General features: G+C 37.8%; 1 protein-coding gene across 2 annotated transcripts in view; it reads right to left on the minus strand.

The window, feature by feature from the left end:
• The window catches only part of si:ch211-113g11.6 (semaphorin-7A), a 53,137-nt gene that overhangs the window by 20,456 nt on the left and 15,034 nt on the right, over positions 1-17,647 (minus strand). The window contains exons 1-6 of one of the 2 annotated variants that reach the window (XM_014017698.1): positions 16,773-16,821; positions 15,133-15,272; positions 10,189-10,251; positions 3,334-3,429; positions 2,948-3,053; positions 716-823 (exon numbers count right to left, since the gene is read on the minus strand). In XM_014017698.1, the coding sequence (XP_013873152.1) occupies positions 716-823; positions 2,948-3,053; positions 3,334-3,429; positions 10,189-10,251; positions 15,133-15,228 (469 nt within the window). In that variant the 5' untranslated portion in view covers positions 15,229-15,272; positions 16,773-16,821. Of the gene's footprint in view, positions 1-715; positions 824-2,947; positions 3,054-3,333; positions 3,430-10,188; positions 10,252-15,132; positions 15,273-16,772; positions 16,822-17,647 lie in introns of those variants that run through there. The other variant, XM_014017697.1, reaches the window with a different exon arrangement.

Below are 17,647 nucleotides of genomic sequence, written 5' to 3' on the forward strand. Positions count from 1 at the left end.
GCCTAATCCTCTTTCATACAATTGCTTCTCCTTCATTATTTAAGGGGGAAAAATGGCAGCCTGCTAGATTACAGCAGGTAAGGATGAAATGGGGGTTCTGATTGCTAAAACGTGGTTCTGCGATGACATCAAGTACAGCAACCACAATGACGTATTTCCCTATGGGGCGACATAACTCGCTCAAAATCGAATGGCTCTTTTTAACAATGAAATAACCAGCTCATCAAGATCTAAATCTCTTCAAAGACCCATTTGTCCTATTTCTTTACAATACTGTCAACATTTTACTAACAAATTTTGTGGAATCAGTTTGTGCACAAAGAAAGACAAGTGACTCTTGGCATGGTAGCACAATATATAGGTATCTTAGTTGTGGTGGCCATCTTGAATGGAGCTGATTCCTACTGAATCTCATTAAAATTTGTTCAGTAGTTCATGAGATACCCTGCTAATGGTACAAAAATGAACAAACACACACCATACACAGACACCTTTGACAGTGGACGATTAAAACGGACACAGACGATCAACCGGAGCGTAAACTTAGTGGAAAGGTTTCTGTCAGTAACTGTGAATACACCTACATGTTTATTTTTTTTTCTCCTAGGAGAGATAGTAGATGGTTTACAGAGAGCACCGCCCACCATCTCCATATGCATTCATTTCATTTTCTGAACCTGTATGGTTTCTGCGTGACTCCGCTCCTCCTACTCACTCAGCAGCCAAACGTTCTCCGTCTTCAGGAGTTTCTGTGGGCCAAATGTGCGCCGGATCGAGCCAGCTTGACCTCCCGTTGACGACATAGCAGAATACAGACTCCCATCTGAGACATCCAGGGAAAAAAAAGATACAGCAGAAAAGAGTTAGTAAAAAAAAAGGACGAGAGCGCACTTGACAGCTCAGTGCAAGGTTGGGAACGGCGGGGGAGGGGGTGATTGTAGTGACACAAGAAGGAAAATGACTGAGGTTAGAGGATGGGGGTGTGATGGAAAGGAGAACATTAAACACAAATTAGAAATGGAGGACAAAATAAAAGAGACCCTGGAGGACAAATATAAAAATAATATTAAAAATAAGGGAAAGGAAGGAGATGAGGAGCACAGAAGACATGAAAGCAGAGGAGCTCACTGAATAAATGAGCAGCTATCAGTCTTCATGTTCGAAGAGCCCAACTCAAAGCTCTGTCTCCATAGCAATGCAGAGGGGGGGGGGGGGGTGCATGTGAAATCATGGTGAGTAACATCCTAATCAGGGCTGATCGCTATTTGAATGCTACTCAGCTTAAGCAAAGGCCCGGCTCATTGCATCCACAATCACTCCCCATCTGGAAGAGCACCCTGCGGCGAAAACCAAACCCTCGCTGATTCGAGTGCCTCTTCAAACATCTCATCTGCATTAGATGGTGCAAGAACCAGCCAATTTTTGTGTTCCTCTTCACGCAGTATGACTGCTAAAGGTCACTTTAATTAGGAACATCTCTATTTAGTTAATGTGACATGCTGCTTAATAACCACACAGTTAGGAGTTTCATTTCCCGCAGTGTGCACCAACGTTTCCCTTCTGATTTGTCAGACTTGGGAAGCTATGGCATTACACCAGCTGAAGTTTGCCTTTTACAGCAAGCATAGGGAATACATAATGTCAAAAAAGCTACAGCTGTCATATTTATTCTAAAGAATCTGAAAGTTAAACACCGTATTGAATAAAAACAGACAACTATGTGTCTGTTAGATGTTTTTAAATGTTTTTTTCTTCAAATCTGCTTCTGTAAATCACATTCAGGACTGACGCTAACATAATGTAAGGTCCTTCCGATAAAAGACATTTCTCCATTCTTTGATACAAACAGAGGGGACCGTTAAAGGCACATCACTTCTGGGCACCTTGAATTGAAGTGTCGCTCTGCTGCTCCCGACATAGATGAGGTGACTTCAAATAAAGATTTGAAAGTGACATTACTCCAGAATAAGACATGTTTGAAAATGATAGTGAGACGCCTGAAGCTTCACCCAAAAAAAATAAATAAGTAAAAATCACAAAAATTTGAAACTTTGGTTAAGAAAACAGTTAAAATCCAAATTATTCCTGAGTTTCGACACCAATTACTTCCTTAAAAATTATTTTCTCCATTTAATTATGACCCCCAACTGTTTTTTCAGTGAATTTTGTCAACCATATGGAAACGGCTGCACCGGTCAATGTGAAATTTGGCAGAAGTGTAGATGAGTCGGACCCACACTGTGGGGGCTCCGCCTGAAAAGGGGGTGTCTGGACATACAAAAATGCTTATAACTCAAAAACTATTCAACATAGGAGCTTCAGATAATTATTTTGTTTAGCTCTGATGAAGGGCCACCAATGATCCCCCAACCCACCCCCGGACCCTCGCCCAAAATAATAAATCTGTTTTGGTGAGTTCTGAGTTCTGGTGCATTGATGCTTTGTACATGCAGGGGTCATATATGCTACCCACTATGTGGTATCTAGTTTTTCTTACTGATAGCTTTGAGTTGTTTGGGTTGAAGTCATTATTTCGTCTGAATATATTCTGTAAGGTGTCGTGAAGTTTTATTGGAAGCAACTTCATTTATTTGGTGTAAAAATAAAGGGTAGCTGATCTGCTCTATTTAAAGCAATAATATTCTTCACCAGTCTTGTCTTGCTCATTAAAGTAACACAGTATGAAAAAGTAACAGGCATCTTCAACACAAATATGGGATTTATCATTGTTAGGGTCATAACTTTGGTTGGAGTTTGGACTAGTACACAAAAAAAAAAAAAACTGTTGCTAGTGTTTAGGTGCTTTTCTCACTTTTGAATCAATTTTAAAATTATTGTTTAGCAAATTCTAAAATGCAATTTCCGTGTGGATGCATATTTGCAAAATGCAGTTCTTGTGTGGACAGAACCTTTACAAAGAAATGTGTGTGTTCTCCTTTTTTATTACCTGCAGGTAAGTTGATGAACTTCTGCGAAGGGTAGGGTGGTGAAATGTCAGAGGGGGAAGCTATCTGCCCAACACCCTGCACATCTGTCAGCACTGAATCATTTACCTGCAGGATGAAGGTAAAAGATATTAGAGTTGGTTTAAGGCCTGTCTTTTTTTATTACACTGCACATATTGGAAAAAGCCTCACTTCATCTGCAAATGATCATTACTTAGTAAAATTGTTCTTTGAGGATTGAATTACTCTAAACTTTCATATAACCAGCAAAAGAAACAAGTGAGGAAATAGATCAGTGGTTGTTGAGATTGCTGCATTTCTAGGAAAAAGCACTTAGCAGCTGAAGGAGAGGGACCATGCTCTGAGGAATGTGTCTGAAGATATTTACCAGCATCCAGCATCTGGGGCTTCCAGCATTTGTCCCACATGCTATGAATGTGTCATTCACTTTCTGAAGGACGGTGATGAAATTATCACACTCCATCTGTGAGAGGAAAAAAGAATCTCAGTGAGACAATAAATAAATAACAGGGGGAACAAAGACCAGAAATGATGCAAAGGGGGAAGGGAGAGGAATGCACAGATTTTCTGACGGATTAAAGATTAAAAGAAAGAGGGGAGAGACTGTGTGAAAAAGGGATTAGGGGGAAAGGGAGACGAAACAAAACAGGAAGCCTACCAAGGGACTCAAACAGACAGAGGACGATGAAACTGAGGGATATGAGGAAACAAAGCAGGAGCACAACACAAAAGAGATTACTGGAGTCAAAAAAATGGCTCGCTGAAAAAAAAAGCAGATTGGGAGCATTCCATGTTTGTGACATTTCTGGCAGACAGCACGCAAAAGGCTTAGACCTGCAGTACAATGCTGCTATACTGCATGCATCACTTATTCATTAGGTGAAGTAAATGGACTATCCACAGTGTTACTGGATGCAGGAGAAAACTGAACAGGAACTAAAATCACAGGAAATAAAGTCTTGTTTCAGGTCAAATTCTGCTGAAATGCGTCTAAACATGTTTTTCTTCTTTTAAAAAGCAGATAGATCAGAAGTTCAGATGGGCATCTGGTGACAATGAAACGGCCTTACAAAAATTCAAAAACCACAACTAGGTGTGTGTAGGTGGATATGTAGGCAGAGAGATAGGCGGTTGTGTGGGCAGAGATTTTATTTTATTTAGCTCTCTTTTGCTCTCTGTATGCACATTTAAATTCCCAAGAGAAACAGTTTGTGTTCGGGCATGTTTGTGCAGTGATTTTTGTGTAGCCCATGGAAAAATGCATGAAGGTAAAGCAAGTGAGCTGCAACAGCAAGGCTTTGGGTGACAATGAAAGAGATCATTTCTTTAGACCAGATAAGCTTGTGTTGTTGTGGGGTGTTTGTGTCAGTGGTAGATATCAACCTCAAAGCAGTTCCACACAAGTCTTAGCATGAAGTTAAAGATGTGTTATGTTTTAGAAAAGATATGCAGGAATTTTAACTCCAAACTGTAATAGTTTACTTGCAGGTCGTGGGTTATTGATTATGTAGCTGTTTAGCTATTGATTTTTGCTGAGGCACTGCTTTCATTTCCCATTTAGATTCACAGTTACTGCTGCTTAAATCAACTGTAGCAACAGTCTTTCCTAAATATGGTGCCTAACCTTACCCAAGCCTAGTTACAATCCAAACATAGATCACAAAGGAGAAATCTCAAACTGGAAGCCAAGCAATAAAGAATAGCATTCATGCTGCCTCTCATGACAGAGTTACAGGCTATGTTCACATTAAGTCTTAATTCTCAGTTTAGATTTTTTTTCTAAATCCATTTTTTATTGCAAGGACGTTCACATTATATATTACATGTGACCTCCATCAGACTATGATCCCCTCATGACACTGATGCAACCCAAATACACATAAAATTATATGATGTCACATTCAGCTCGCTGTTTACAGATCGACCGTAGCTTACAGATGCTACATGTTAGCATGTCGATTCTGAAGTTGTTGTGCAATCAAAGCAGATTAAATAATTATCTGACCTGCTTGTTTAGTTCAGTGTTTACATTTTAACCTTCCATTGGTCAGATGCTCTGGTGCAGGTTTGCATTTATGGAATGGGAGCAACATGCTAAAACTAAAATACAGATCCAGTAACTTTAGTATCGATACAGTCAGAGTATGGCATTACTATCATATGTTTCTGTGGATTCTCAGTCATCAAGGACATGGAAGATGAAGCAGCTAGCCTTTTTGTTCTGCAAATTTAGATGTGTAAAATTAAAATATTTAAACTGCACAAGGTTGGCATCGATATACTTTTATTTAACCGTTATTTAACCAGTTAAATTCCATTGAGATTGCAGATTTTTTTTCAAGGGAGGCCTGGGCCTGAAGGCACTATTGTATATGTTTTTGGGTGTGTGTGGGAAACTGGAGTACCTGGAGAAAACCCACACAATCACGAGGAGGACTTGCAAACCACACAGAGAAAAACCATAGGTCTGAACCAGGGATCAAACCCAGGAATGAGACATGGTTGTTCAGACTGAGGTCGCTTTGAAAAACATCAAATATGTATTCAATTTAATAACGTGTACATTTTGGATTTTGATAGATATTTGGTGCTTGGTTAATTTTTAAAATTATTCAAATGAAATGAGAATCAGTATACTTTCAGAACTCTAACTTTTCTCCCAAGCGTGCAGCATTTCTGTGCTCATGCTGTAATTTATACACCTGTCAATATTAGTCTCTTCAATTAACAAGCTTATCTTTAGGAGCAGTATGTTTTCTGTTGCAGAAAGACCCTGAGTGAGATTTGATTGAGTCATGCAGACTTGTAGGATTAAAGTAAGATTAGCTTTCCTCTCTTTGTGTTGTATTATTATCCTTGGCTTCTGGACAACGTATGCACTCCAGATAAATTTATGCTGAGGTGGATGAAGAGTTCAAAACGTGCTGGATTTGCTGTTAGCTCCTACAAGCAGACTACCTTCTGCTAACCTGAAACTCTATTACAAGTCAGAAGTAACGTTCTCACCAAACCCGTGGTTTGATCCGTCTCTTTTAACAGTATCATTAGTTTTACTTTGGGTTTTTTTCCTCCATTAAAATGTGAAGATTTTATGCAACAGAAAGATTCCCTGGTTTGTTTGGACAAAACATATCATTAAATACATCATTAGCAGATAAATCTTTTTCTGGTTTATCTTCAAAACACATTTGTGCTCACATTTAAGACAGTAAAAGTTACACCACAAAGTCACGATTTGTTGTGTGGAACTTAAGATGCAGGCAGACACGAGGACTTGAACGCAAAACAAAACTGATTTAATGAATGACAAAAGAAAAAGGCTGACGTGGCAGCAAAAATACAAAAGATAACATGGACAGAGACGAGGCATGAAAGGCAATGGGCCTCGTGCAAGAACCGTTCGTACGCACAGATTTGTTCTTAAATTGTGCGTACGAGTGATTTAGGAGAACTTGTGGCATTCACCAATGTTTTCGTATTCTACGATTTTTTTCAGATACAAACAAAATTCACGAGTGGTCCAGACCTGTCGTATATTTTACGAGCAGTCAGTCTGCTGTTATCCAGATGGATTTTCTTCATTAATAACTTTATATTTCATTAGTTTGAAGATATTTTGAGTTGAAAATAAATTACACTCCATAATTATGTTGACAATAGGCTATTCTGCTTGAATTAGAGTTATTATTTTAAATGTAATAATTTAGACTAACAATATAAATTGTCCATCCATCCGTTTTCTGCCGCTTATCCGGGATCGGGTCGTGGGGGGCAGCAGGAGACCCCGCTCTCCCCAGCGACACCTTCCAGCTCGTCCTGGGGGACTCCGAGACGGCCAGAGGAGATACATAATCCCTCCAGCAAGTCCTGGGTTTTCTCCAAAGTGCCAGACATATTTTGAAAACATTTTAAAATGCTTATTTCAGAACCACAACTGAGACCACCTGCGACCGCGCAGCACGGGGGTGGGGGGTGGGGGGTACAGTGCGCAGCGCTGCCACTTCTGAATAAATGAAAATGATTTAACACAGTTGTTTATATTTTTAGCAGCTCTTTTTATTCCACAGTTGACCTGCTAAAAATGACAGATTTTCTTTTCTGGATCTCTGACAGACGGACTTCAATCTCTGAACTCGTAAAGTTCTTCTTTTTAGTTTTCGCTGTCATTTTCATGAATGGACACTTCCTTGTATCTGAGGCAGGAAAAATAGACTTATATGATGTTTTTGGGGTGGTAATTATGCTAATCTCCTCTCACGTGCACGAGCAGCTGATTCGAACAAGTGTAATTCATTTACACACTTTTCCTGAAGATAGAAGAGTTTGTTGAATCTGACGTGGCATGTTCGTATGAAGGGTTCGTATGAACAAAAGTAGGAGAAATTTAGGATAAGAAAACAAACATGTTCTTGCATGAGGCCCAATGATCCAACCGGGTGATGAAGACATTACACTTGTTAAATACAACTGAGGATGATTTGGGAGTGGAAGCACATGAGTGATTACTGACTATGGACAGGTGAGTGTGGCAGGCTGGAAAAATACTAAGCTGCTGAGGATAACATGAAACAGGAAATGGAGAAAACTAACAGGAAATGAGAAAATAAGACACAAGATGACCAAACAAATGAAACAGAAAATTCTAATAAAATGAACCATAAAAAACAAGAATCATGACACACAAGCCATGTTTCCATGCAACTGTAAAGCAAATTTTGAGCAAACCTTTAAAATGCTACAAAAATAAAATAAAATAAAGAAAATTAGGTGTGTTCCCATCTACTGGTTGGAGCAAATCAACCAGGCTATACAGTTTTATCAGATGTTTAAAATAAGCAGGAAGTGGAGGTTGCAAAGTGGCAGGTATCAAACTAGGGACAATTGAGAGACATTTTCAGGAATCTGTTGCTACTGAGCAATTGTTCTGTCATATCAACTCATACTGGCCATTTTATATGCTGTCTGGAGATGTAGAGAAAGAAATGCAATTCTTATGGGAATATCAGAGAAGACGCCAAAAGTAGAAACAGCCGACCAGTCATGTGAGGTAAATGTTCACTATGTCAGAACTTATTTGTTAAATGTGTTTCCATCTCCACTTTTACACATTAACTCGTTTTTGAAAAATCCAAAACTTACCATGAGTGAGCGTAAAAAATATGTTTTTGCAAAATTGAGAATTTTTTTTCGAATATTGCCCTTTCCATCAACCTTTTCTAATACTTCAAAATGTGTATAAAAATTAAAAATAAACATTGAAAGAGACAAGGCTACAACCACAACTGAATGTTCTTTTTTTTTTTTTTTCCAACTGAGGAACACAAATGTTGGCATTGGATGGAAAATATTTTTTATCATAAATTCTACTTTAACAACTGAATTTTTAAAACTGTTTTCATTTTCCAATCTGTCTCCAACACCATGCTTCACAAGTCAAGACTAAAAGCCATGAGAGGATTCCAACTGGGCTGCCTCACAATAACTTCTGCAATTCTTGAGTTCAGAGAAGCAAGCCTTTGTGTTTTTTTAATACTCTATCAAATATTACATAAGCTACAGTGAAGGTCAATAAACACTGGCAGTGGGTGCATTACAAGTTTGCATTAAAAAGATGTGGGTGATCAGTTCTCATAGCCCACTGTTGACAGACTGTAGCTGTGATTAATTCTGCAGCCTTGGCATGACACAGCTGTCACGCTGACTGAGGCTGCAGTTAAGGCGGTCTTCCTCTTGCTATGCTTGTGACACAGTCATAAAAAAAACTGTTTAAAAAGCTTGAAACATACAGTTTTCTCTCTGTGTGTGTGTGAACTGAGTGGTGTTCCTGGGTGAAAAATAGTAAGAAAGGTCATATTCATTGGCATTCCTGGTGTCGATGACAGACCTCTCTTTCAAAGCAGCAGAAAGGCAGCAACTGAAGTGTGAAAAATAACATAATCCAGCCTCAGCTTTACCTGCCAGATTCAGGCGAAACTGCAGCAGAGTCTGTCAATGATACCATCACTCATCTACTCTTTACAGGTAATAAAAAGTAACAGGATGTCATCAGTCATTACAATCTCTATAGAGCTTCCTTTGATTAAGGAATACAACAATATAACCATAAAATAACTTTAGTCTTTACAGAGGAATGCAGGAGTTATTGCGAGAGAGTGAAAATGGTTGAATAATAAAATCGTACAGCCCCAGGCAACAAACAAACAAAATAAATAAATAAATAAACTACCTACTTTTTACCAAGTAGGACGTAGACATGGGTGAAGTGTAAGACCTTCTGTTGCTAAATTTTTGCATAATTTTCTGGTTGTTTCTTCTTTTTCTTTTTCATATTTATTGTGAGATTATTTTTAATAATTTACATTGTTTTGTGTTTGTATCTTAGTGTTGCATTATAGTAAATAAAATATCATATAAATATAATATTATATAAAATTGATCATTTTGCATTCCTTCTGACTCTGATAATAAATACAGATCACAACAGAAGATCTTTCCTGCCTACAGCCATCATCACCATCTACATTAAGTCTTTTGTTAAATGAGTTACAACATTTCATTTCCCTTTGGGATCAATAAAGTAATTTTGAATTGAATTGAAGTATTTGTTTCTATCTTTCATTTACTATCCTGGTTATTATTATTATTATTATTATCATTATTATTATTATTATTATTATTAGTCATTTCCATCCATCACATTGTCTGTTTAGCCGCCATTCGTGCTGCTTGAAACTTTGAGCCTAAAGAAAAAAGCAATAAAAACATCATTACGTCATTTTGTTTAGTACAAAATGTTCTTTCCTGTGAAACACACCCTGGGCAGCCCTTCTCTTAAATATGACTTTATTTCTGTGGATTACAAATCTCTGAGCATCAGGGAAGGTTGGACGATGTTGTTAAATTCTGAACGTTTGTCTCTGTGGTTTTTGAACAATTTACAGCAATTAACTGCTCACTGAGCTGTACTTTGTTTTGGTCAGTTGTTTTCAGGTAAAGTGGTCTCCTGTGTAATTGCATCTTTTCGGCTTAAATAACATTTTAAACATCCTCATAGGTTTTGTACCGTTTGATTCAACAGAACGGATCATGATCTGAAAAATGGGCAATGGCAGGGATTTTAGCTCGGAGCACGGTGAAGATGAGGAACAGCGTGGTGTTGAGATAAACGCACTGATTGAGCCGCTGCGATGTGAAGAAGCTGACAGTGAGGATGAGTTTTTACCTCGAGCGGTGCCTCCTTCGCCTTGCAGGTATCGATTGCGGTCTGATCCGATGCCGCGGGGATCTGTGTGAGAGAAGACTGTTTATTTTTTTGCCGAGTAACTTTTCACTCAACTGTTTCAGTGTCACATCAGCCTTAAGAAGACAGTTCTCAAAAATAAATAACCTTCCTGCTGAGTGAGCTGCCTGCTTTCTCACTGTATGAGATGTATTTCTTTATTTATTGTTGGGCCCTGTGGGTTTTTTTTTCAGCCTCACCTTGATATCTTTCAGAAACAGCCTCTTAAAGAATCACCATGAATGTGTTGATCTCAGAAGAAAGAGATGAATAAATATTCCAAAGGAATCCACTTTTTTCCAAGAAATGTGCCAAGTGTGGCCTTGATTCAAGCAAGCCTTCGTTTATTGTAAAGACGATGATGGTTTTATAATAATAAATGTTTCTTACTTCATCTAACAAAGGTTTAAATGTTTATGATGCCGTTTTTTCCACAGTGTTATATTCTACTAAACTAAGCTGCACTAGAGACTAGAGAAATTGCATTTCCTGCAATGCTAGTGTTAATGCTTATTTATGAAAACTTCAGCTTAAAGCTGCTGAAATGAAGCTGAAAATGTTGGATAGTAAAGCTGTTAGTTCAATTTGAAAAGTTAAAAAGAAGAACAAAAAAAGCAAAAACTAGCAGAAGAATAGTAGAATAATAGCTGAAATAGCAGAAAAAAGCTAGAATTAGCGTAAAAAGCTAAAGGTAGCAGACATGTTGAAATTTGCACCCAGATTGTGAAAGAGGTGTTAAAAAAAATCAAATTAGTAAGGAAAAAATAACAAAAGTACAAAAAAATGGACAATTTGTTTTATTTGGATTGGAGGTGAAAACAGTTCCATTCATTTTCGATGGGAAAAAATGTTCCCAAAAAGTGAAACAGCTAAAAAAATAAATAAATAAATAAAATAGTATAAATAGCCGAAATTTCAAAATTCATAGCCGGAACGTCCTGAAGGATCTGAATGTTTTGATACATGAAATGTTAAAATTGCACAAAAATTGAGGAACGAGATATGTGCCAAAAAACGTCTGGAAGAAAAAAAATGGTCTGACTGACAAAGTGTGATCTGCATGTTTAAGTAATAAAAACAAGCCATCACACAAGTTTACCATTTTGGCTAGCAGTTGAACAACACTTCCCTCTTTCCCACCTGTCAGCATGTCAAAGAAATGATTTGCACTGCAGGTTCAGAAAATACTGCAAACCTTGCCTGGGGGAAGCAGCTATGACACGTTTGGTCACTCACTGTGTGTTACTAAGCTTAAACGTGAAAAATACTAGTTTGGTGAATTGGATTTGTCTCTCTCTCTCTTCAAATATATCAAGTCTCAATCCTAACTTCATTATATTGCCTGACCTGATTTCCACAGTATTTATTGAAGCCCAGTTGCTGTTCTGGGTCAGCAGCAGGCAGGTCATCAAATCTCTGTCTGCCCTTGTTGTTTCACCACAATAAGATGGCGACTAGATGTGGAACAGGTTGCAAACAGTGTTGCTCTTTAGTTTGTGGTCATGAGGGGTTAGTGGTTCAGATATTCCCCATTAAATAGGTCATAACTTCTATAATGTGCACTCCCAGGCCAAAGAAAAGGTCACACTGATATTTTGTTGGACTGCTTTGATTACGGCACACATTCTCTGTGGCATTGTTTCGATAAGCTTCTGCAATGTCGCAAGATTTATTTCCATCCAGTGTTGCATTAATTTTTCACAAAGATCTTGCATTGATGATTGCAGAGTCTGACCGCTGCGCAAAGCCTTCTCCAGCACATCCCAAAGATTCTTAAGACTCTGTGGAGCCAACCCATGTGTGGAAATGTCTCATGCTCCCTGAACCACTCTTTCACAATAAGAGCCCTTTGAATCCTGGCATTGTCATCTTTGAAAATGGCCATGCCATAAGGGAAGAAACAATCTATGGATGGAATAACCTGGGGCCTCATGAACAAAGACTTGCATGGATTTCTTACTAAAACCTGACGTACGGTCAAATCCAGAAAACGGCGTACGCACAAAAAAATCCAGATGTATCAAACTGTGCGTACGCCTGAATCCACGCACATTGCTTTTGTGCATCACAATTAACATGGAACTGAGCGCAGGTAAGACACCTCCCCTGACACGCCTTCATTAACATATGTTAAACAGATGGAAATTACTTCCTGCATGTGTGAAGAACATGTTTGAGTGATCCCTGCGCGATCAGAAATGATTTCTAGAGTCATAAAAATAACGAATTAAATATAATGTGAGTGAGAAAAAATCCTAAGTAAAAATAGAAATAAAATATGTTTATCACGCAAAGAACGAGTGATTGTGTGTCTGTGTGTGTGTGCACGCAGCTGTGTTGCGAAACCGGCTCATATCATTCTGAGTCTGAAAATATTAACTTTACGCACAAGTTTATTACCGTAATTACTGTAAACACAAAGGAACTTAAATGTTTGGTAGAACATAGATCTTTGTTTGTTTCATAGCTGATATTAAGAAACAATCTTTGCCTCAGTAGAGTTTTCATGACGTGACGTGATGTTAGAGAGTCTCCACAAACGCTGCGTGCGCCGCAGCCTTTGTGTGCAGTCTGTTTGTCTGTCAAGCTTTGGCTCTCCTACTTACAGCATTTTCACAAGTTGTAAAGTGTACTTCCACGTGTCATTTTGGAGAAATCTACAACAGCCACTCGTCATCAGAAAATTCTATCTGTTTATAAATAAATGCTCTGCGTGCTACACTATTATATCCTCCAGTAAGGCTGAATCCATTCCTGTTAAATGTATTTTTGGCACAACTTTGCGAGTCCTTTATTTAACTGCGTCCATGTGGACGAAATAATTGTTAATCATGTGGATGTAATAATTGTTAATCATGTGGATGTAATAATTGTTAATCATGTGGATGTAATAATTGTTAATCATGTGGATGTAATAATTGTTAATCATGGTGTGAACAATAATCATTTTCACATCATGAACAGTTTCTCAGAATCACCTCTAAGTGTCGCCAATGGAACCAGAACCACAGAAACGTGCGTACGCCAGCCCTGGAGTTGGCGTGGGGCTGCGCATATTTCCACGTTCAGTTGAGTTTTGATACATCTGGAGATTTGCGTGGATAATGACGTACGCAAGGGTTTGTGCGTACGCACCATTGATGCATGATGCCCCTGGTCATTCAGTATATTCAGGTAGTCAGCTGACCTCATTCTTTGAGCAGCTGAACCTAGACCTGACCAACTGCGGCAACCCCACATTATAGCACTGCCCCCACAGGCGTGTACAGTTGGTACTATGATGGGCGCATCACTTCACCTGCCTCTCTTCTTACCCTGTTGCTCCCATCACTCTGGAACGGGGTCAATCTGGACTCATCAAACCACACGACCTTCTTCTATTGGTCCAGAGTCCAATCTTTATGCTCCCTCGCAAATTAAATCCTTTTCTTCCAGTTAGCCAATGATTTAACCCTTCTCAAACAGACACATATTTTCTACAACCACAGGATGTCTCTTTTGACATGGTTGTTTAAGAAATGAGAAGCAAATAATTGCACCAGTTGGGGTTAAATAACTTGTTGCCAGCTGAAAGATAATCGCCCATGCAGTAATATCCAATAGGAGGCGCTACACCTCTCAGCTGCTGATTGTAAAATCCTGTTAATGAAAATTGCGTTGGTTCATTGTACAACTATTCTAATAAAATAAATAAATAAATAAATAAATAAATAAATAAATAAATAAATCAAAGTGTAAATAAGTCTTTTTCCCTTCTTTTTAAAAGTTCACTGCACCCATCAAATTATACTAATAAATTCAGTTTTTGGCTAAAGTTCACTAGGTCAAAAAATACATTTTTAAATACCAAAATGATATTGTTTAAATAAACACTTTTCTAAAAAAAATATGGAAACAGTAAAAGCAATACTTTGAACAAACTGCAATACCTCCAAGCATGACTTGGATTAACGTATTTTGAGTAGTGACAAATTTGTAGTCAAATTGCCTTCGTCAACAGCAGTGAAGGTCATTAACAACAGAATAAAATAAAAAAGAGAAAGTGCCAGGCATTTTAGTTTTAAATGCAGTCCATTTAGTAGTTCATTCTGAAATAACTCAACAAAAAGCTCTGACCCTTCTGATGAGAATCAGATAATTATGCTGCGCAAAATCATTCAAGACGTTTTCAGTAATTAAAAACAAAAGACACAACCAATTTATTAAAAGTCAAAGTGTTCAATAAAAGTGGAGAGCATGGAGGAGCCAGGGGTCTTCTGATGTTAAGCAACATCTTAATTTTATCTAACCCAGAGCCAAATAATTCAATGAGTCTGATCATCCTCTTTAACTCAGAAGCTGTCCATTAAGTGGAGTCTCTAAATCAAGCGATTCCATTCAGAGGTTTGACTTTGATGTTTACCTAAAGACAAGAAACTGTTCATTAAAAAGTTAACAAAAGAGGCAGACTCCCCTCGCTCACATCTCCACGCTGAGCCAACTGCCTGCCGGTAAACACACAGAGCAGCATCAAACCCTCTCACAATGCTCTACAGACATGCCAGAGTTTGGTGCAGCCAGAAAAAAAAAAGCTGCTAAGACTGCATTAACAGCTATTGATTTGTGCACAACTGCCCAGAAACAACAGCTCAATGTTAGGTTCACAGGTCCCTCCCTTTTAACTTAAGCTCATCCACATTCTTGCAGCTGTAGAATTCTGAAGTCTGGATATAAAAATCTGTCTTTAAAGTGGACAAATCGTTGCACTAGACTTGACTGCTTGTTGATCTAATTGATAATGCACAATAGTATTTTCAGATCCAAAACAAAGATTATTTGTGAGCAAAAAAGCACCTGATTACATTATCTTAGTACGAGTCAGAAAAGTCGATTTGAGGTGAGTTTTACCTGCTGGTAGTCGACCCCCCGGTCTGTAAAGTTCAACACATAGATCATTGCCCGGCCGCCTACGTAGAGCGTGTCGCTTCCTTCCTGGTGGTACATGCTGATGTAGTTCTCAGGTCTGTCGAAATGGTACCTGGGGGGCTCTGAAGGTGAAAACAAACAAAAAGAGAGATAAGCTTCAGTAAAGCACACTGGTTATTTTACTGTTTGGATTTATATTTTTACTGTAACATACATTTTTATAAAAACCAAGCAAGAATTTACTACGAAGACCAAACTCAAAACTATTGTGAAAAGCCAGGGAAAAAAAACAAGTTTTAGATGTTTTCCCAGCATCCTTTGCAGCTGACGTCAGTTCAGTCACAGAGTACAGTATTTCCTGGTTTTGTTGCAAAATAGAAAAGTGAAACAAAGACACGTCTTTGCCTTAATCTGGGGCTTAAAAATGTTATTTTATTGATAATAAGGTTTAACCATATGAACCAATTTAGCAAAAACACAATTTAAAAAGCTGAACTGCATTCTATTTACATCATATACCCGGAAATGGTAAATGGTAATGACGTCATTTCCCAAAAAAAAAAAACAAAAAACAAATGAAACTGCATTCCAGCTAGCCAACAGGTGATTGTATTGTTGCCGCTAACCTATTCAACACTGCTACAATACAAACAATGATAAAAACAGAGCTCTACTATCTATGTCATGCAAATAAACATTGATTTTAATTTGTACAGTATTGCACAGAAAACACACTACTTGTGTGAGTGATTAAATATGAACAAAAAATTAAGAAAGAAAATTAACAGTAAAATTCATGGGGTTAACTTTCTAAAGCTGGGAGTAGCAGCCATCTTGAAACTGAAACTGGGGCAGTTTCATTTCTTCCACTTTACGAGTGGAATATTACCACTGGAGGGGGCGTTCCAGTTTAAATCTTCCAATGAGAACAGGGAAATTACCACTTCCCAGGACTACTGGAACGCAGCAGTCACTGCCTTTTAACCCCACTCCACTCTGAACTTCCTGCTTCAAGTCAGAAGCCAATGTAGCTCCGCCTCCTGGCCTTCCATTAACTATTTTCTCTAAATTTACCACGAAAAGAGTCATGGACACTTTTGTCTGCGATCTATAAAGCATTTTCAGTACTTATATTTGTCATATTGTGCATGTAGGTTTGCAGAATTAAATCAAGTACTTAAACGAAATAACTTAGTAAAAGTAAAACTACCTTTGCAGTAAAATGACTGGTAAAAATTAATTTCACTGATAAGAAAAATACTTAAGTAAAAGCCTTAAAACGACTCATAATGATTGTGGGAAAAAAGTTTTAAAAAAGTACTTTTAATGTCAAAGAAAGGAAGTGTTAAATTTACTTGACCAAACTGGTTCTATAAATTTCTCAACTCAAGTTGGATTTACTAGAACCAGTTGACATAACTTGGTTAAGTATATTCAACAATTCATTTTTAGAGTGCATAAACAACTCCTTTTATAATGAGTTTGATCATATTTAAAATTGTAGCACATGACTAGATAATAAGAAGTAAAAGTATGATTTTTATGTTTTGAATGTTACAAATACAAGGAAAAGTTATGATAATAAAATACTTTTTTAAATTGAAAATCCTTAAAAACATTACCTAAGTCAGTGTTTCCAAAACCCTGGTCCTCAAGGCACACTGCCCTGCATGTTTTAGAAGTTTCCCTGCTTTAAAACACCTGATTCAGATGAAGGCAGTTCATCAAAAGCCTGTTAATCAGTTATCAATTGAAATCAGCCGTGTTGCAGCAGGGAAAATGAAAAACATGCAGGACAGTGTGCTTTGAGTACCAGAGTTGAAAAACACTGCCCTGAGTTACTGTAACAAAGTAAATGTACTTAGTTACTATGCAACTCTGACTGGACTGTAATATGTTAAATATAATCTGTTTAGATTCTGCAAAATTAATGTTAATTTAGCTTTTTTGTGTGTTTAGCTGAACTAAGATGTTGGTGAAGCTAATATTTTGTTTAGCTGTTTCAGCTGTGCCCACCACTGGTTTTATTTACTAAAATAAAATCAATGAGTCAATGTTTTTGAATAGTTTTAACTAAAAACATTATCTGGGATTACAATACCTGTTTTTTTGTTGTTGTTTTGTTGCAATATGAGCTTTTAATCATAATGTTCTATGTTTATGAAACGTTATAAAGGCTTTATAAAGTGCTCACAAACTCAACCTTTTCATTATTATTTTCAAAGGGGCAATATCATGTAAAATCAACTTTTTTGAACTTTACAGTATATCATGTTATAATGTTATCTTCTCATCAAAAACATGCCCAGAGTTTTACTTTGACTCATTCATGCATGTTTGAGAAACCCTGTAGTGTCCTGAGGCAGCGAGGCAGGGGAGCAAAAACAACTGGCTAGGACTAGAACCGCCTTTTGGGATCAGCTCCTCCTCTGGGCTGTGTCTCCAAGCTGAGCTTCCTCATCACAGAGCACACACACACACACACACACACACACAC

The sequence above is a fragment of the Austrofundulus limnaeus genome, unplaced genomic scaffold (assembly GCF_001266775.1).
Source record: "Austrofundulus limnaeus strain Quisiro unplaced genomic scaffold, Austrofundulus_limnaeus-1.0 Scaffold175, whole genome shotgun sequence".
Lineage (NCBI taxonomy): Eukaryota > Metazoa > Chordata > Actinopteri > Cyprinodontiformes > Rivulidae > Austrofundulus > Austrofundulus limnaeus.